The sequence below is a fragment of the Hyperolius riggenbachi genome, chromosome 1 (genome assembly GCF_040937935.1).
Source record: "Hyperolius riggenbachi isolate aHypRig1 chromosome 1, aHypRig1.pri, whole genome shotgun sequence".
NCBI lineage: Eukaryota > Metazoa > Chordata > Amphibia > Anura > Hyperoliidae > Hyperolius > Hyperolius riggenbachi.
Window position 1 is genome coordinate 2,293,377 of NC_090646.1, and position 21,668 is coordinate 2,315,044.

At 50.9% G+C, this 21,668-nt stretch overlaps 1 protein-coding gene across 3 annotated transcripts in view; it reads right to left on the bottom strand.

The window, feature by feature from the left end:
- Nucleotides 1-21,668, bottom strand: part of M1AP (meiosis 1 associated protein) — a 155,136-nt gene that overhangs the window by 63,706 nt on the left and 69,762 nt on the right. For all 3 annotated transcript variants that reach the window (XM_068273625.1, XM_068273623.1, XM_068273629.1), the window contains 5 exons: nt 20,041-20,209; nt 7,022-7,162; nt 5,717-5,816; nt 5,400-5,541; nt 875-1,075 (listed from right to left, as the gene is read on the bottom strand). In XM_068273625.1, the coding sequence (XP_068129726.1) occupies nt 875-1,075; nt 5,400-5,541; nt 5,717-5,816; nt 7,022-7,162; nt 20,041-20,209 (753 nt within the window). The remainder of the gene's footprint in view (nt 1-874; nt 1,076-5,399; nt 5,542-5,716; nt 5,817-7,021; nt 7,163-20,040; nt 20,210-21,668) is intronic.

Consider the following 21,668-nt stretch of genomic DNA (forward strand, 5'->3'; position numbering starts at 1 on the left):
CTGTAATCTCCTGTAGCTAAACAATAGCCATACATGAGAAAAGGCGGAGCTAGGCTTCTCTGTAATCTCCTGTAGCTAAACAATAGCCTCACATGAGACAAGGCGGAGCTAGGCTTCTTTGTAATCTCCTGCAGCTAAACAATAGCCTCACATGAGACAAGGCAGAGCTAGGCCTCTCTGTAATCTCCTGCAGCTAAACAATAGCCTCACATGAGACAAGGCGGAGCTAGGCTTCTCTGTAATCTCCTGTAGCTAAACAATAGCCTCACATGAGACAAGGCGGAGCTAGGCTTCTCTGTAATCTCCTGCAGCTAAACAATAGCCTCACATGAGACAAGGCGGAGCTAGGTTTCTCTGTAATCTCCTGTAGCTAAACAATAGCTGCACATGAGACAAGGCGGAGGTGGGCTTCTCTGTAATCTCCTGTAGCTAAACAATAGCCTCACATGAGACAAGGCGGAGGTGGGCTTCTCTGTAATCTCCTGTAGCTAAACAATAGCCTCACATGGGACAAGGTGGATGAAATATGCGAATTTTTTGAGATAGGAAATTTGGGGTTTTCATGAGCTGTATGCCAAAATCATCAATATTAAAACAATAAAAGGCTTGAACTACTTCAGTTGTGTGTAATCAATCTAAAATATATGAAAGTCTAATGTTTATCTGTACATTACAGAAAATAATGAACTGTATCACAATATGCTAATTTTTTGAGAAGATCCTGTAGGTGATTGAGTAATTGTGTTAGAAAAAGTGGGCGGAGCCAACACTAGCCAAAGACATAACCAGGCAACGCCGGGCCATCAGCTAGTAGTGTATATGTGTGTACAGTGAATGCAGTGAGTGTGTGTCTGTACAGTGGGAGGCATGGTACCTGTATTCTGTGGACAGCGTTGTCTGCCACTGGTCCCGTGACTGTTGGAGGATGAATGGGAAGGAGGAGCTCTCTAGTGACCACTGGGCGGAGGAGGACTGCCAACGTGTCACATGGTGTCACTATTACATATGACATCACAGCAGGTGCCCAGGAGACGGAGCGCTGACTACTGCATCCCAGCAGAGACAGGCCTTCACTCTGAGGGGGAAAACAAAGAGAGAGACATGTGGGCAACAGGAGAGACACCGGGGATAGCAGACTCACCCAGAGGACTCCCCCAGAGGATAGTGGTCTCACCCAGAGGATAGTAGTCTCACCCACAGGACAGTGGTCTCCCCCAGAGGATAGTGGTCTCACCCAGAGGATAGTGGTCTCACCCAGAGGATAGTAGTCTCACCCACAGGACAGTGGTCTCCCCCAGAGGATAGTGGTCTCACCCAGAGGATAGTAGTCTCACCCACAGGACAGTGGTCTCCCCCAGAGGATAGTGGTCTCACCCAGAGGATTGTGGTCTCCCCCAGAGGATAGTGGTCTCACCCAGAGGATAGTAGTCTCACCCACAGGACAGTGGTCTCCCCCAGAGGATAGTGGTCTCACCCAGAGGATAGTAGTCTCACCCACAGGACAGTGGTCTCCTCCAGAGGATAGTGGTCTCACCCAGAGGATTGTGGTCTCACCCAGAGGATAGTGGTCTCACCCAGAGGATAGTAGTCTCACCCACAGGACAGTGGTCTCCCCCAGAGGATAGTGGTCTCACCCAGAGGATAGTAGTCTCACCCACAGGACAGTGGTCTCCCCCAGAGGATAGTGGTCTCACCCAGAGGATTGTGGTCTCACCCAGAGGATTGTGGTCTCACCCAGAGGATAGTGGTCTCACCCACAGGACAGTGGTCTCCCCCAGAGGATAGTGGTCTCACCCAGAGGATATTGGTCTCACCCAGAGGATAGCGGGCTCACCCAGAGGATTGTGGTCTCACCCAGAGGATAGTGGTCTCACCCAGAGGACAGTGGTCTCCCCCAGAGGATAGTGGTCTCCCCCAGAGGATAGTGGTCTCACCCAGAGGATAGTGGTCTCACCCAGAGGATATTGGTCTCACCCAGAGGATAGCGGGCTCACCCAGAGGATTGTGGTCTCCCCCAGAGGATAGTGGTCTCACCCACAGGACAGTGGTCTCCCCCAGAAGATAGTGGTCTCACCCAGAGGATAGCGGTCTCCCCCAGAGGACAGCAGTCTCACCCAGAGGATAGTGGTCTCACCCAGAGGATAGTAGTCTCACCCAGAGGATAGTAGTCTCACCCACAGGACAGTGGTCTCCTCCAGAGGATAGTGGTCTCACCCAGAGGATTGTGGTCTCACCCAGAGGATAGTGGTCTCACCCAGAGGATAGTAGTCTCACCCACAGGACAGTGGTCTCCCCCAGAGGATAGTGGTCTCACCCAGAGGATAGTAGTCTCACCCACAGGACAGTGGTCTCCCCCAGAGGATAGTGGTCTCACCCAGAGGATTGTGGTCTCACCCAGAGGATAGTGGTCTCACTAAGAGGATATTGGTCTCACCCACAGGACAGTGGTCTCACCCAGAGGATAGCGGGCTCACCCAGAGGATTGTGGTCTCACCCAGAGGATAGTGGTCTCACCCAGAGGACAGTGGTCTCCCCCAGAGGATAGTGGTCTCCCCCAGAGGATAGTGGTCTCACCCAGAGGATAGTGGTCTCACCCAGAGGATATTGGTCTCACCCAGAGGATAGCGGGCTCACCCAGAGGATTGTGGTCTCCCCCAGAGGATAGTGGTCTCACCCACAGGACAGTGGTCTCCCCCAGAAGATAGTGGTCTCACCCAGAGGATAGTGGTCTCACCCAGAGGACAGTGGTCTCCCCAGAGGATAGCGGTCTCCCCCAGAGGACAGCAGTCTCACCCAGAGGATAGTGGTCTCACCCAGAGGATAGTAGTCTCACCCAGAGGACAGTGGTCTCCCCCAGAGGACAGTGGTCTCACCCAGAGGATTGTGGTCTCACCCAGAGGATAGCAGACTCACCCAAAGGACAGCAGACTCCCCCACAGGACAGTGGTCTCACCCAGAGGACAGCGGTCTCTCCCAGAGGACAGCAGACTCACCCAGAGGACAGTGGTCTCACCCAGAGGACAGCCGTCTCTCCCAGAGGACAGCAGACTCACCCAGAGGACAGTGGTCTCACAAAGAGGACAGTGGTCTCACCCAGAGTATAGTGGCCTCACCCAGAGGACAGCATACTCACCCAGAGGATAGTGGTCTCACCCAGAGGATAGTGGTCTCACCCAGAGGAGAGTGGTCTCACCCAGAGGACAGTGGTCTCACCCAGAGGACAGCGGTCTCTCCCAGAGGACAGCAGACTCACCCAGAGGACAGTGGTCTCACCCAGAGGATAGTGGTCTCACCCAGAGGATAGTGGTCTCACCCAGAGGACAGCATACTCACCCAGAGGATAGTGGTCTCACCCAGAGGAGAGTCCCAGAGGAAAGTGGTCACACCCAGAGGATAGTGGTCTCACCCAGAGGATAGTGGTCTCACCCAGAGGACAGCAGACTCACCCAGAGGATAGTGGTCTCACCCAGAGGATAGTGGTCTCACCCAGAGGAGAGTCCCAGAGGAAAGTGGTCACACCCAGAGGATAGTGGTCTCACCCAGAGGATAGTGGTTTCACCCAGAGGACAGCAGACTCACCCAGAGGATAGTGGTCTCACCCAGAGGATAGTGGTCTCACCCAGAGGAGGGTGGTCTCACCCAGAGGAAAGTGGTCACACCCAGAGGACAGTGGTCTCACACTGAGGAAAGTGGACTCCCCCCAGAGGATAGTGGTCTCCCCCAGAGGATAGTGGTCTCCCCCAGAGGACAGTGGTCTCACCCAGAGGAAAGTGAACTCCCCCCAGAGGATAGTGGTCTCCCCCAGAGGATAGTGGTCTCCCCCCGAGGATAGTGGACTCACCCAGAGGACAGTGGATCCGCCCAGAGGATAGTCGACTCATCCAGAGGACAGTGGATCCGCCCAGATAATAGTGGACTCACCTAGAGGACAGTGGCTCACCCAGATGATAGTGGACTCACCCAGAGGATAGCGGACTCACCCAGAGGACAGTGGTCTCACCCAGAGGACAGTGGTCTCACCCAGAGGATAGTGTACATACCCAGGATAGCGGATGAGATGAGTAAGCGTGGAGGGATATGGAAACATTTAGACTCAGTGGGCACAATACATAGACAATAGACACAATCAGCAGATACTGGACACCACCGATGGATCATGGACACAATCAGTAGATACTGGACACCACTGATGGATCATGGACACAATCAGTAGATACTGGACACCACTGATGGATCATGGACACAATCAGTAGATACTGGACACCACCACTGGACACTCAGGACAGTGGTCTCACCCAGAGGACAGCGGTCTTACCCAGAGGATAGTGGTCTTACTCAGAGGATAGTGGTCTCCCCCAGAGGATAGTGGTCTCCCCCAGAGGATAGTGGTCTCCCCCAGAGGATAGTGGACTCACCCAGAGGACAGTGGATTCGCCCAGATAATAGTGGACTCACCTAGAGGACAGTGGCTCACCCAGATGATAGTGGACTCACCCAGAGGACAGTGGCTCACCCAGAGGATAGCAGACTCACCCAGAGGACAGTGGTCTCACCCAGAGGATAGTGGACACACCCAGGATAGCGGGTCACCACCAGGATATACTGGTCACCACCGATGGATCATGGACACATTCAGTAGATACTGGACACCACCGATGGATCATGGACACAATCAGTAGATACTGGACACCACCGATGGATCATGGACACAATCAGTAGATACTGGACACCACCGATGGATCATGGACACAATCAGTAGATACTGGACACCACCGATGGATCATGGACACATTCAGTAGATACTGGACACCACCGATGGATCATGGACACAATCAGTAGATACTGGTCACCACCGATGGATCATGGACACAATCAGTAGATACTGGACACCACCGATGGATCATGGACACAATCAGTAGATACTGGACACCACCGATGGATCATGGACACAATCAGTAGATACTGGACACCACCGATGGATCATGGACACAATCAGTAGATACTGGACACCACTGATGGATCATGGACACAATCAGTAGATACTGGACACCACCGATGGATCATGGACACAATCAGTAGATACTGGACACCACTGATGGATCATGGACACAATCAGTAGATACTGGACACCACTGATAGATCATGGGACACAATCAGTAGATACTGGACACCACCGATGGATCATGGACACAATCAGTAGATACTGGACACCACCGATGGATCATGGACACAATCAGTAGATACTGGACACCACCGATGGACCATGGACACAATCAGTAGATAATGGACACCACCAATGGATCATGGACACAATCAGTAGATACTGGACACCACGAATGGATCATGGACACAATTAGTAGATGTTGAAATGTCAGTTGTCACCAATGATGGATGCCCACCTGCAGCTGGTGGCACAAAGCGTGAAAGTTCTCCTGGTTGGACTCCAGCTCCTCCCAGTCCAGTTCCCAGCATGCTGTGGGGGTTAGAACGGAGGGAAGTCCATATAGCATGGAGCCACAAATTCCCTGTGAGGACAGAGCTCTGCGGAGGAGAAGAAAGATGTGTAATGTAGTATGGCATTCTGTGTTATTCTGGTGACATTAGGCAATACACTATCAGGCAGTGTGGAATACCACAACACTTTCTCCATGGCATACAGTCCCCTCCCATCCGACACACAGCCTGACAGACTGGACATTAATGGAGGTGGTCGTACCTCATCACCCTGATGGTCTGAGTGGTGGCTCTCGGCTTCTGTTCATCATCCTGGAGGTTGGGTGGGAGCAGAGGGTGCTGCACGTCGCAGATGATCTGTACTGCGGAAGGACACACCAGAGAGACATCACATCATCACTACACAGACGGGCTTCCAAAACACATCACAGTAAAGATTCCAGGATTACGCTGGGGGAAATGTCTACATAGAACGTCCTCAGTTTCCTGGTTGCCTTCCTTACAGTTCTCCCATTTTATTGCCCCCTTCATATTCACACCTCGCTCCATGCCCACCTCTGCGCAATGTAATGATAAAAACAACCTGATGTATTTGGTGCACCAATGGAGGATATTCACTTCCAAAATGGATTGCATGCAAAGCATTGTGTACTAAACCCTTCCACCAGCACTGAGGTGCCTTCAGGTAGGAAGGGACCCTCCTCTACCCACACCAGTCAGCAAGCAAGCAAACACTTCCCTCCTTGGATATCTTAGATTGGTGCTATGCGCAGCATGTGTTCCCAGGAGAGGTAAAGCCAGACAGTGAATCTCAGGTTATGAGCATGAAGTGTTTGCTTGCCTCCTGACTGGTGAGAGTAGAGGAGGGATCCTTTCTACCTGAAGGTACCTCAGCGCTGGTGGAAGGGTTTACTACGGAATGCTTGCATGCAATCCATTTTGGAAGCCAATATCCTCTATTTAGTGCAACCACATACAACTTGAATTCTGGTCATTCTTTTTCTGTAAAGACACTCTGAGGCCAGCAGGGGGCACTGTGAGTACCCAGCACTGAGCACTGAGTCCACCAATAAGTAGAACAGGCTGCCAACATGGAGGCAGAGGTCCCTTCCACCCAGCATTCCGGCAGACCAAGTATCTTTTCTACTAGCTTTAGAACTCTCAGTAAAGGAACATTCCGCAGTGATGCACTTGACAGCTAAATATGTAAGGTAAATCAGGTGAGAAAAGTGGGCCAACTGACTAAATTATTTATAAATGAATATTGTAAAATAAATAAGCAATGCTATTCATGATGTTATTTTGGCTACAGTTCCTCTTCAATCCATACTCACCTCCCCCGCTTACTCCTCTCTCACACGGTGGCTTTTCTTGGAAGGCAGGCGTTGATGGGTTTATGATGCGATTGTTATGTATCCAGTGCTGGGATTGGGGTGTTACATACAGGGGTGGTCCGCGGCTCTATAGCCACCCCAACTGCAGCAAGAAAACTATACTCCCTGCCACAAGATCTGCTGTATATTTACCTTACTGGGGACCACATTGTTTCCCATCATCCACAACTTACGTCGTGTGTCTCTCGTGGGCAGAATCAAACGGACCTCCTCCTTCTCAAAGCTCCACTTTAACAGCCAGGACTTGAAGAAACACTCCAGACTGATGACATCTCCAGCCACGGTGAGGAACTCGATGTCATACACGTGGCACCCTGAAAGAGGCAGAAAACTCGACATCACCTTCCAATACTTCTGGCCCTTCATATTCTCACAGGTGGCTTTCACATTCCACCATCATTCACCAGGTTCATACAATACAGTACGTGGCAATACAGAGCAGCAAACCTACATGGACAGGGACATTGACAAATGGGTGGCACATGGAAGACAAATGACAATAATACATTTTACAATAAATGTTATGTGTCGCAGTGTGGATAGCTAGTTTCATTTCTTCAGAGTGAATGGCTGGATTCGGCTAGGGGGGGGAAGAGGGTCAGGACAGCTTGGGGACAGAACGAGTTCCTGGTCTGGTGGTCCTGATGGAGATAGCGCTGAGGCGGTGCCCTAGTGGGAGTAGATTGAGGTAGCGGTGACCTGAGTGGGAGGAATCTTTGCGATTCTGGCTGCTCTGGATTGCAGTCTGGAGTGGTGCAGGAGGTCTAGTGACGGGAGGGGGGTCTCCAATGATCCTCTCAGCAAAATTAATAACTCTCTGTAGTTTGAGTTTGTCCCTGGTGGAGGCGCTCGAGTGCCATACGGTGATGGAGGTGCAGAGAATTGGCTCGACGGAGTAGAAGCGGGTCAGAGGGGAGCGGGACATGCTGATGCAGAAAGAACAGCTGTTGTTGGGCCTTTTTATGCAGACTAGAGAAGATTCCGTGCCACCTTAGGTCACTGGAGATGGTGGTACCTAGGAGGCAAGCGCTGGGGACTCTGGCGACCTCGGAACCATCCATGAGAATCAGGGGGAGTACAGGGGGGTCATCATCATTCCCCGTTCTGGTTTCCCCACCTCCTCCTAGGCACTAATGGTGGAAAAAGGACCCTTGTCCCTAGTACTGGGCAAGAGCAATTTGTGAGAGGGTTACATCCCCCCCCCCCCCCCTCTGGTATTAGTGAGGTGGAGGAACCCCAAACTAGCAGGCACACTCTTTCTGGGAAGTACCCAGTTCTGTAAAGAACTATACACGGTTCTTTACACTACCCCCCCCAAGTCCCAACCATCTGGACTGGTATTACAGAGGTGGAGGAACCCCACACTAACAGGCGCACTCTTTCTGGGCAGTACCTTCCTACATGGTTCTTCACACGCCTTACAGTTAGTGGCTGGAATGTTGGCCTATTCCTCCACATAGAACTGGTGTACCTGGGAGAGGCTTGTAGGCCTCCTCTGTTGTACACACACACACTTTTGTTTGGGTTGAGTTCAGGCCTCCCCTAGCGTCTTACAGTTATTGGCTGGAATGTTGGCCCATTCCTCCACATAGAACTGGTGTACCTGGTAGAGTCTTGTAGGCCTCCTCTGTTGTACACACTTTTGTTTGGGTTGAGTTCAGGCCTCCCCTAGTGTCTTACAGTTATCGGCTGGAATGTTGTCCCATTCCTCCACATAGAACTGGTGTACCTGGGAGAGGCTTGTAGGCCTCCTCTGTTGTACACACTCTTTTGTTTGGGTTGAGTTCATGCCTCCCCTAGTGTCTTACAGTTATTGGCTGGAATGTTGTCCCATTCCTCCACATAGAACTGGTGTACCTAGGAGAGGCTTGTAGGCCTCCTCTGTTGTACACACTCTTTTGTTTGGGTTGAGTTCAGGCCTACCCTAGCGTCTTACAGTTATTGGCTGGAATGTTGGCCCATTCCTCCACATAGAACTGGTGTACCTGGCAGAGGCTTGTAGGCCTCCTCTGTTGTACACACACACACACCTTTGTTTGGGTTGAGTTCAGACCTCCCCTAGCGTCTTACAGTTATTGGCTGGAATGTTGGCCCATTCCTCCACATAGAACTGGTGTACCTGGGAGAGGCTTGTCGGCCTCCTCTGTTGTACACTCTTGTTTGGGTTGAGTTCAGGCCTCCCCTAGTGTCTTACAGTTAGTAACTGGTATGGTTGCCCAGTCCTCCACATAGAACTGGTGTACCTGGGAGAGGCTTGTAGGCCTCCTCTGTTGTACACACACACACATTTGTTTGGGTTGAGTTCAGGCCTCCCCTAGCGTCTTACAGTTATTGGCTGGAATGTTGGCCCATTCCTCCACATAGAACTGGTGTACCTGGGAGAGGCTTGTCGGCCTCCTCTGTTGTACACTCTTGTTTGGGTTGAGTTCAGGCCTCCCCTAGCGACTTACAGTTAGTGGCTGGTATGGTTGCCCATTCCTCCACATAGAACTGGTGTACCTGGGAGAGGCTTGTAGGCCTCTTCTGTTGTACACACTTTTGTTTGGGTTGCATAATGTGTGTACAAATAGTGCATGCCAGGTACAAACACACCTTACCATTCGTGCGTTACTCATATGCAGAATGTATATCGCACAATCGTAATGACCAGCAATGTGTGGCACAGACACTCCACTAACACAACCTCAGTCTGGACGATGGAAATCCAGGACCTCTCAGCTGTGCTTATGTAGTTGGGTTTCAGGTTAGGGAGCAGAAACAGGCAAACTTGGCTCCACCTGTTTCTGTCTTCATCCACATATGAATTGCTTGGTCTTTCCCTCCATGACATAACGGCAGATTCTTGTGCCTGCTCCATGGACATCACCCTTGCCAAGACTCCCTCTTCATACTAAATCATTCCATTACCCACCCAGTTTACAGATGCTTCAGGTTAAACCATTAATCCTGTCCTACAAGTCTCCTCCCTGTACTTATAGGTAACCCTTCCAGTTATCAAGAATATTGAAGTTATAATATTACGCCCTGCTCTTCGTTTCCTGTTGGGCATGCCTTCGTTTCTTGCTCATAACAAGAGCATTGGGCGTGTTTGGTCCTCCCTAGTGGCAAGTTCTGCCAACCACCTCAGGGCAATCTTTTATGCCTCCAGCAAGAGTAGAAAGGCTTGCCCCGGTACCCTGCTTGGATCATGTTGCGGTCTTAGACAGTTGCTTAGCTAAGGAGCTGTGGGCCCCGATACAAGTTTTACAATGGGGCCCCTCAAGCACTCTATACATAACAATTGATACGGCGCACCAAAACCTGCCAATGGCAGCTACAGTGTCAGAAGTGCAAGAAGGGGATGGGAAACAGTGTGTTAATGATTACTACTATTCATTGTATCTATAGAAGTGATTATTACCAGCACAGGACCAATAGAGAGCTAATACTGTAGTTGAGGGAGGGCCCTTCGGGGCCCCTCAGGCCCCGATGCGATCGCAACCTCTGCAACCCCTATTGCTACGCCCCTGGTCATAGACAATATATTAGTGTTTATAATGACATGGATGCAGATGAACTGAGAAACTACCAAGACTTTGCCTTGGTAAATGTCATCTATGACACACTGAAGAAAGCCACTAAGAGGGTGACTGCTATGGACAACGCCAGCAAGAATGCTTCTGAAATGATTGATGTTTATAACCGTACTGGCCAAGCAGTCATCACCAAGCTTATCCTCCCTGGTGCTTTGGGGTGAAGTGCATGAGGATACCAATCGCTGTAGTCACATAATGAAATCAGGCTCACCAAGATGTCTGAAGAAGGGTTGGCTCATTTTATGAAAAAGCAAGAAGTTCGTTGGCTAACTTAGAGATGAATAAACAGCGAGCTTTCGGCTTATAGTAAGACTTCATCAGACTTTGATCCAGTCTTGTGTCATGCAGGAAGAAGCAGTAGGGTATTGTGCCATGTCGGCCATCAGTGAAAGCAAGAACCTTTAAATCAGGATAATGCCATTTATTGGCTAACTTAGAGATGAATAAACAGCGAGCTTTCGGCTTATAGTAAGACTTCATCAGACTTTGATCCAGTCCTGTGTCATGCAGGAAGAAGCAGTAGGGTATTGTGCCATGTCGGCCATCAGTGAAAGCAAGAACCTTTAAATCAGGATAATGCCATTTATTGGCTAACTTAGAGATGAATAAACAGCGAGCTTTCGGCTTATAGTAAGACTTCATCAGACTTTGATCCAGTCCTGTGTCATGCAGGAATAAGCAGTAGGGTATTGTGCCATGTCGGCCATCAGTGAAAGCAAGAACCTTTAAATCAGGATAATGCCATTTATTGGCTAACTTAGAGATGAATAAACAGTAAGCTTTCGGCCTATAGTAAGCCTTCACCAGACTTGGTTCCTGACAATGTACAATACACAGCTTATATATACTGGCATACAGAGGAGAAACATTCCTTAGCAAACAAAGGTTTCTCCTTTGTAGGTCAGATTGGTTCCGCTCTGACCGCTTCCTTTCCCTTCCCATCCTTGGCGCATGACCTCTGTAGAGTTTATTGTTGAATAGCGCCCTTTGAAAGGAGTCAGTTCTGTGTTGGTTCTGGTCGATAGCACACATCATTCCGATGAAGAATCCTCCCAGCATCCAGCCTATTTTACACCAGGCTAGACTACAGGGCGCTGCCATACTCTCTGCAGCTTCAGAGTGTGTCCCTGCCTCCAACCAGTGTGTATCATTATAGCTGTCCTGTTGTGACCCGGCTGGTTATCTGACCTCATTAGAATTCCACCTGACCCTACCTCCAGCTAACGTAGCCTGCCGCCAACCCAAACCTCTTCCTACAGTAAGGCCTGGACGGTCAATACAAAAAATGCTGTGAACGGTACTGAAGTGCATACACGACAATGCTCTCCTGCACTGTATACTAGACCCTTGCTTGACACACTTTGCAAGTTACAGGAAAAAAAAAAAGGTTATGAAAATTAATTGGATCAGTTTTTGCACAGAAATCCTGGGGACACTGACCGTCAGGGAGGTTAATGCTTTCCACAGAGGCCGGAGGCCGGCATATTCAACACACCTAGTGAGGTTTGAAATACTTTGCTCAATTCTTACAGGTTTACCACTTCTGTATTCATCCACATACAAGGTTTTTCTGTTCAGAGCGGCCTTATGTTCGGTGGGTTTCAGGGTTGGTGAGCTTGTGAGTAGTAACTGGCTCAGGGCTGGAGGTTTACTGATGGATGACATTTCAATGTCGGACTCTTTGATCGATATGTTTTAGGTGGGCCATCATGGCCTCCTTATTTGTCTGCCACTGATGATACAACCTCTTGTCCTCTCAGGGCAGTTCATAACTTCTCACAGTACAGTATTCGGGGGCTGGACCTTTTATGTCACCAGGATGGCAGCTCATAACTTCTCACAGTACGGTACTCAGGGGCTGGTCCTTTTATGTCACCAGGATGGCAGCTCATAACTTCTCACAGTACGGTACTCGGGGGCTGGACCTTTTATGTCATCAGGATGGCAGCTCATAACTTCTCACAGTACAGTACTCGGGGGCTGGACCTTTTACGTCACCAGGATGGCAGCTCATAACTTCTCACAGTACGGTACTCGGGGGCTGGACCTTTTATGTCCCCAGGATGGCAGCTCATAACTTCTCACAGTACGGTACTCGGGGGCTGGACCTTTTATGTCACCAGGATAGCAGCTCATAACTTCTCACAGTACGGTACTCGGGGGCTGGACCTTTTATGTCAACCTAATGGCAGCTCATAACTTCTCACAGTACGGTACTCGGGGGCTGGACCTTTTATGTCACCAGGATGGCAGCTCATAACTTCTCACAGTACGGTACTCGGGGGCTGGACCTTTTATGTTATCAGCATGGCAGTTCATAACTTCTCACAGTACGGTACTCGGGGGCTGGACCTTTTATGTCACCAGGATGGCAGCTCATAACTTCTCACAGTACGGTACTCGGGGGCTGGACCTTTTATGTCATCAGGATGGCAGCTCATAACTTCTCACAGTACGGTACTCGGGGGCTGGACCTTTTATGTCACCAGGATGGCAGCTCATAACTTCTCACAGTACGGTACTCGGGGGCTGGACCTTTTATGTCCCCAGGATGGCAGCTCATAACTTCTCACAGTACAGTACTCGGGGGCTGGACCTTTTACGTCATCAGGATGGCAGCTCATAACTTCTCACAGTACGGTACTCGGGGGCTGGACCTTTTATGTCCCCAGGATGGCAGCTCATAACTTCTCACAGTACGGTACTCGGGGGCTGGACCTTTTATGTCCCCAGGATGGCAGCTCATAACTTCTCACAGTACGGTACTCGGGGGCTGGACCTTTTATGTCACCAGGATGGCAGCTCATAACTTCTCACAGTACGGTACTCGGGGGCTGGACCTTTTATGTCACCAGGATGGCAGCTCATAACTTCTCACAGTACGGTACTCGGGGCCTGGACCTTTTATGTCATCAGGATGGCAGCTCATAACTTCTCACAGTACGGTACTCGGGGGCTGGACCTTTTATGTCACCAGGATGGCAGCTCATAACTTCTCACAGTACGGTACTCGGGGGCTGGACCTTTTATGTCACCAGGATGGCAGCTCATAACTTCTCACAGTACAGTACTCGGGGGCTGGACCTTTTATGTTATCAGCATGGCAGCTCATAACTTCTCACAGTACGGTACTCGGGGGCTGGACCTTTTATGTTATCAGCATGGCAGCTCATAACTTCTCACAGTACGGTACTCGGGGGCTGGACCTTTTATGTCACCAGGATAGCAGCTCATAACTTCTCACAGTACGGTACTCGGGGGCTGGACCTTTTATGTCAACCTAATGGCAGCTCATAACTTCTCACAGTACGGTACTCGGGGGCTGGACCTTTTATGTCACCAGGATGGCAGCTCATATTTTCTCACAGTACAGTACTCGGGGGCTGGACCTTTTATGTCCCCAGGATGGCAGCTCATAACTTCTCACAGTACGGTACTCGGGGGCTGGACCTTTTATGTCCCCAGGATGGCAGCTCATAACTTCTCACAGTACAGTACTCGGGGGCTGGACCTTTTATGTCCCCAGGATGGCAGCTCATAACTTCTCACAGTACGGTACTCGGGGGCTGGACCTTTTATGTCACCAGGATAGCAGCTCATAACTTCTCACAGTACGGTACTCGGGGGCTGGACCTTTTATGTCAACCTAATGGCAGCTCATAACTTCTCACAGTACGGTACTCGGGGGCTGGACCTTTTATGTCACCAGGATGGCAGCTCATAACTTCTCACAGTACGGTACTCGGGGGCTGGACCTTTTATGTCACCAGGATGGCAGCTCATAACTTCTCACAGTACAGTACTCGGGGGCTGGACCTTTTATGTCACCAGGATGGCAGCTCATAACTTCTCACAGTACGGTACTCGGGGGCTGGACCTTTTAAGTCATCAGGATGGCAGCTTGCTTTCTAGATTCCAATTTGTTGCCGTGTTTTGAGAAGTGTTTGGCCCGTCCTTGTCACCCTTCCATCCAGTAATCATCCCATTGAATCCTTCATAACTGAAGCCATCTGTTTGGTGATGAGGTGGTCAAGCGCATTGGAAGGTGAGAATCTAACAGATCCTCTTTGTATGTTTGCTTACACTTGGGTTGTGTTGCATTTTCAGGAGATGTCCCATTGACTCTGTCACTAGTGGTTAGAGTGGGATCTCCCAAGGCGTGGGGTCTAAGTGGCTATGGGTCTTCACCAGAGCACTTCACGAGGGATGATAGGCCACTACCCCTAGCGGGCAATAAACTGCTACCAGGTCATGACCCTCGGGATTGCCCTACCAGTAATAAGAGAGAACAGGTGACACTGCATACTGGAGATCATTGAGATAATCGAGATACATCGGCAGGCAGAAGCGGAGTCAGACAGTCCAAGATCAGGGCAGGCAGAGTTCAGGTAAAATGATAAGACAGGCTAGGAGTCGAGGCAGGTGGAATTCTGGCATAACGGTAATCAGGCAGTGGGTCAGGGAAGGCGGAAATCACGCATAGTCAGGAACAAGCCGAGATCAGTAACTAGGTTCAATTAGGAAACAAGCAGGCAGAGCAACAATTGCCACTGCTAGCAAGCTGCACAGATAGCACTGCTGCTCTGGGTGAGTGGCTTTAAATAGTCATTTTTTGGCGGCAACTTAGCACGCTGCGTTTGTGCACAAGCGTTCGCGTAACAATGCTGCGCATGCATATTTGCGTACAAACTATCGCATATAAATGCGCATGTGCAAATTCTCATTTGCGGTAAAACTGTTGTTGGCGTCAAGCCGAAAGGCGCGACCCCATGGAACAAACACACAAAATGCTGGCTGGGTACACACACACACACGAGCCAGATGCTGAGCCAGACAAACAGGAGGACCACGCTCAACAGGTTGACTTCTCTGTACGAACGGAGGTCTTGTTGTGAAGGCACTTTCAGTTGAAGGCTGGAATGTATATCTCAGGAGAGATGTGTTGAACCTCGATGTGGTAGGCATGGTTTTCTGGGCATTGGTCCTGCCAGAGGGCAGCCAGCAAGCTGGATATTTATGGAGGGCATTACAAGTGTTAGGTGTCACGCTCACGTCTTTGTGGCAAGAAGGGCCTTCAGAGATCAGATGACAGTCAGGTGTTTTATGGTGATGGTCCTCAGTATGAACACCTCAGGTGGACACTGGTCTGCTCCACAGCTTGCCATCTACTGACATGAAACTTCCTGTTCTCCCCGTTTCTGTTGGACTGATCCCCGCGGCAGACAGTAAAGTAGTCCGTTAGACATAAGAGTAGGCAGTCTATTAAACCCCTTCGGGGTGCTATGTTGAAGATTCAAAGCCACTTAAACTGTACCTGAGACGGATACTATCAAAACAGATACTTAGCTATTGAGAAGAGTCTGGATCCTGCAGAGGCATCCTGTGTCCTCCTCACCCCATCGTTGCAGTGCGTGGACCCCTGGAACATATCCCACAACAGCTTGTCACATACTGCATGTTATCACGCTCCCTGCCATATATGGGCCACTCCATGCTACTGCACAGGCCTGCAGGAATAGAAGCGTGGGTTTGCAGAGCGCCCCTGCGGTGGTCTCAAGGAGTACACAGGAGACCTCAGGAGGAGCTCTCTCCAGGTATCTGGTAGCATCAGGCTCTTTTTGAAACTCTGTGCTCTGGGAAAGCAGATGCTAACCACTGGTGCAAAAAAGTAGATATGGCTCAAACCTCCGATTTCCAGTTCGCGAACCTCGAAGGCAAGCTTTCACCAAAAGTTCGGTTCGCACGAACTTTCGCGAACCGCAATAGACTTCAATGGGGATGCAAACTTTGAAAACTAGAAACATTTATGCTGGCCACAAGTGATGGAAAAGAGGTTTCAAGGGGTCTAACACCTGGAGGGGGGCATGGCAGAGTGGAATACACGCCAAAAGTCCCGGGGAAAAATCCGGATTTGACGCACAGGAGCGTTTTAAGGGCAGAAATCACATTGCATGCTAAATTGGAAGCCTAAAGTGCTTTAAAACATCTTGCATGTGTATACATCAATCAGGGAGTGTAATTAGAGTTCTGCTTCACACTGACACACCAAACTCACTGTGTAACGCACCGCAAACAGCTGTTTGTGTAGTGACGGCCGTGCTGAACTGGTGCGCACCATGGCGAGAGTGCAGGCCGTCGCGGTTTTCAAGCCCATATGGTCGCCGGGCTGAGGTAGCTCAATGATAGAACAACAGTGACTGTCCAGCTGATCGAATTTGGTCTGACCACAATGAAGCAACGACCTTATCTTTGGTGTGACTGGTATTACAAATTTGCAGCTGTCACACACACAGGTACCGTGAACAGGTGCAGCGACTGGTGGTATATAAAACTGCGTGCGGTCACGTATGTAGGTGCACTGAACAGGTGGGTATGCAGTGATTGTGTGTGTGACAGCTGCATATTTGTAATACCAATCACTGCATACCCACCTGTTCAATGCACCTACCTACCTACGTGACCGCATGCAGTTTTATATACCACCAGTCGCTGCACCTGTTCATGGTTGTACGTGTGTGTGTGTGTGTGTGAGACAGCTGCACATTTGTCATACCACACAGGTACCGTGAACAGGTGCAGCGACCGGTGGTATGTAAAACTGCGTGCGCTCACGTAGGTAGGTAGGTAGGTGCACTGAACAGGTATGCAGGGTTTGGTATTACAAATGTGCAGCTGTCACACACACACAGGTAGTCACTGAATGTGCTGGGCCTGGCAGTGGCACAGTAGGAATTACCAAGGGGCCAAGGTCCAGCAGCTGTGACTGACTGACAGGGCTGTATATGCAACACAAGTGTCTGTGGGACACACACACAAAAATAGATCACAAGAACAACATTAGCTCTCAAAAGAGCTGTTGAGGATGAGGAGTGCTTTTTAGCAAAAAGATCAGCAAGAAGGAGCAACCTAACAAGCCTAACTGTAGCCTAACTAAGCTTTCCCTAATGTCTCTGCAGCAAGCTGTCCCTTCTCTAATTAGTGCATGCACATGAGTCAGTGAAATGCCTGATGCTGCCTGCCTTTTATAAGAAAGGGTGGGGCTCCAGGAGGGAGTGTAGCCTGATTGGATACCCTGTGTCTGCTGACTGCGATGTTAGGGTCAAAGTTGACCCTAATGATGTAGTATAGGGGGCGGGTCGAACTCGCATAAAGTTCGCGGTTCACCGCGAACCACCGAAGTTTGCGCAAATAAGTTTGCGTGCAAAACGTTTGGGCCATCTCTAGCAACAAGCCCACCTGTGTGACTGATGGGATCCCTTCTCTGCAGAGGACTCTGAGATAAACACCAGACAACACATAGAACAGTAAGAGATTGGCGACAATCTGGGGGGATGGGGGGGACCCTAGGACGCTCGTACTGGTTTCCTAAGCAGACTATGAGGGGACAATGGAGAAGACACTGGTACTGGTGTCCTGAGTGGACAATAGAGAAGAAACTGGTGCTAGTGTCCTGAGCAGACTCTGAGGGGACAATGGAGAAGACACTGGTACTGGTGTCCTGAGTGGACAATAGAGAAGAAACTGGTGCTAGTGTCCTGAGCAGACTCTGAGGGGACAATGGAGAAGACACTGGTACTGGTGTCCTGAGTGAACTGAGGGGACAATGGAGGGGAAGCTGGTACTGGTGTCCTGAGCGGACTCTGAGGGGACAATGGAGAAGACACTGGTACCGGTGTCCTGAGGGGACAATGGAGAAGACACTGGTATCGGTGTCCTGAGTGTACTGAGGGGACAATGGAGGGGAGGCTGGTACTGGTGTCCTGAGCAGACTCTGAGGGGACAATGGAGAAGACACTGGTACCGGTGTCCTGAGGGGACAATGGAGAAGACACTGGTACCGGTGTCCTGAGGGGACAATGGAGAAGACACTGGTATCTGTGTCCTGAGTGAACTGAGGGGACAATGGAGGGGAGGCTGGTACTGGTGTCCTGAGCAGACACTGAGGGGACAATGGAGAAGACACTGGTATCGGTGTCCTGAGTGAACTGAGGGGACAATGGAGGGGAGGCTGGTATTGGTGTCCTGAGCAAACTCTGAGGGGACAATGGAGAAGACACTGGTACCGGTGTCCTGAGGGGACAATGGAGAAGACACTGGTATCTGTAACGATCGGTGTAACACAGAGAGGGTCTGATTACCGGTGATCTGCAGTATCACCGAGAATGCAGAATATACCCGATTATTGATGATCTGCAGTATCACCGATAATCAGATATATCTACTAACCTCTGGACACCTGAGAGATGAGAGTGTTTGGTGCAACAGTAATACTTTGAGGAAAGCACCCGTAAGATAGGTGCTAGACAGTACCAGATACTGCTTAGGATCAGATTCCTTCCCCAGGCCTGATGCTCCCCAAGGGGCGGAGCCAGGCTGACACAGTGGGAAGGACAGAACGTGAGTTACACCAAAGAACAGTGTCACTAACAGATCTGCGAACTATCTCCTAACAGAAGAGATAGTTCTCGAGGTCGGACAGGCCAGGTCGTAAACACACGGACAGATACAGTACAGAGACAGGAGACAGATGCAGAATCCTGGGACTAGCAGAGTTTGGCAACAGGGTATCAGAATGACAAAGGTACATAATCAGAGATCAAAAGAATGGTCAGGAAGGCAGAAGGTCATAACAGATAATCAACAATGCCTAGACTTGAGTGTGAGCTCCAAGATTCTCACACTCCAGTAACTGGACTAGATCATAACAATAATACAGATGGTACAGAATTCCTAGACTAAGGTGTGAGTTCCTTGGTCGTCAACACCTTGGAAACTGGTCTAGATAACAATACAGATTATAAGAGAATTCCTAGGCTAAGGTGTGAGCTCCGTGATCATCAACACCTACGAAACTGTCTAATAAACACAGATACTGACAAGGTCTGAGTGCTACCACGTAGTGATCGCAACGCCAGACACCAGATGAATGACCAGCACCCAGTATATATACACTGGCGCTCTCCAGCGCCACCCCTAAGCGCTGGACCAATGATAGTTGCAGCAATTGTCAGCTGACCGGCTTGGTCAGCTGACCCTCTTCTGACTGCCATAAAGGCCCTGCCTCTCTGCGCGTCCTCCTAAACCAGTGTGGACTATCAGTCCCAGCCATACCAGTCATGTGTTGTAATGTTTCTGCTGTGTTAGATGCGGAATCCGCCGCACCGCTGTCTGAGCGTGCGGCGTTTTCTCCGCATTCCTGAGAGGCGCAGGCCTATGCGTGTAACTTGCCGCATTGGACGCGGAAACCGCCGCCCTGTTGTCAGAGCATGCGGCGGTTTCTCCGCGCTCCGACTGCGCGTTAGCTGCCATGCTGAACGCGGAGTCAGCCGCCTCACCTTGAGTTTTGGCGGCGGCTTCTCCGCGTTTTCTCACAGTATCGGTGTCCTGAGTGGACTCTGAGGGGACAATGGAGGGGAGGCTGGTACTGGTGTCCTGAGCAGACTCTGAGGGGACAATGGAGAAGACACTGGTACTGGTGTCCTGAGTGGACTCTGAAGGGACAATGGAGAAGATGCTCGTACTGGTGTCCTGAGTGGACTTTGAGGGGACAACAGAAGGTAGGCTGGTACTGGTGTCCTGAGTGGACTCTGAAGGGACAATGGAGAAGATGCTCGTACTGGTGTCCTGGGAGTCGGAGCACGGACTTCTGCTGCTCGCACGATCCTCCACATCACATTGTATCTGGACGACCATCAGCCTCCGTAGCAGGGCCAGATCCGCTTCCTTCAGTCCCTCGTCCAACAGAGCTGCCATTTCCTGCCCGGCGCGGGGAGACAGCACTGTTATCTGGAGAAGAGAAAACCCATAGTGAGGAACACAGGTGTCACCTTGCATGAAGAGAGACAGACTAGTCACTCCCTTCTATCAGTGTCTCCCTGCAGGGGAGGGCCAGACTGAGTTTTAGCTCCCGGCAAAATACCCTGCACTAGGTGTGGCAGAGTCGTAGCTCCCAGCATGTCACTGTGCAGTAGGTGGGGCAGACTCTCAGCTCCCTGCATGTAGTAGGCGGGGCAGACTCTCAGCTCCCTGCATGTAGAAGGTGGGGCAGAGTCTCAGCTCCCTGCGTGTAGTAGGTGGGGCAGAGTCTCAGCTCTCTGCATATAGTAGGCGGGGCAGAGTCTCAGCTCCCTGCATGTAGTAGGTGGGGCAGAGACTCAGCTCCCTGCATGTAGTAGGCGGGGCAGAGTCTAAGCTCCCTGCATGTAGTAGGTGGGGCAGACTCAGCTGCCTGCATGAAGTAGGCGGGGCAGAGTCTCAGCTCCCTTCATGTAATAGGCGGGGCAGGGTCTCAGCTCCTTGCATGTAGTAGGCGGGGCAGAGTCTCAGCTCCCTTCATGTAGTAGGTGGGGCAGAGTCTCGACTCCATGTATGTAGTAGGTGGGGCAGAGTCTCAGCTCCCTTCATGTAGTAGGTGGGGCAGAGTCTCGACTCCATGTATGTAGTAGGTGGGGCAGAGTCTACGCTGCCTGCATGTAGTAGGAGGGGCAGAGTCTCGACTCCATGTATGTAGTAGGCGGGGCAGAGTCTCGGCTCCATGTATGTAGTAGGCAGGGCAGAGTCTCGGCTCCCTGCATGTAGTAGGCGGGGCAAAGTCTCAGCTCCATGTATGTAGTAGGCGGGGAAGAGTCTCGGCTCCCTGCATGTAGTAGGTGGGGCAGAGTCTCGACTCCATGTATGTAGTAGGCGGGGCAAAGTCTCGGCTCCCTGCATGTAGTAGGCGGGGCAAAGTTTTGGCTCCCTGCATGTAGTAGGCGGGGCAGTCTCGGCTCCCTGCATGTAGTAGGCGGGGCACAGTCTCGGCTCCCTGCATGTAGTAGGCGGGGCAGAATCTCAGCTCCCTGCATGCAGTAGGCGGGGCAAAGTCTCAGCTCCCTGCATGTAGTAGGCGGGGCAGAGTCTCAGCTCCCTGCATGTAGTAGGCGGGGCAGAGTCTCGGCTCCCTGCATGTAGTAGGTGGGGCAGAGTCTCAGCTCCCTGCATGTAGTAGGTGGGGGCAGAGTCTCAGCTCCCTGCATGTAGTAGGCGAGGCAGAGTCTCGGCTCCCTGCATATAGTAGGCGGGGCAGAGTCTCAGCTCCCTGCGTGTAGTAGGTGGGGCAGAGTCTCAGCTCCCTGCGTGTAGTAGGCGGGGCAGTCTCAGCTCCCTGCATGTAGTAGGCGGGGCAGAGTCTCAGCTCCCTGCATGTAGTAGGCGGGGCAGAGTCTCAGCTCCCTGCATGTAGTAGGCGGGGCAGAGTCTCAGCTCC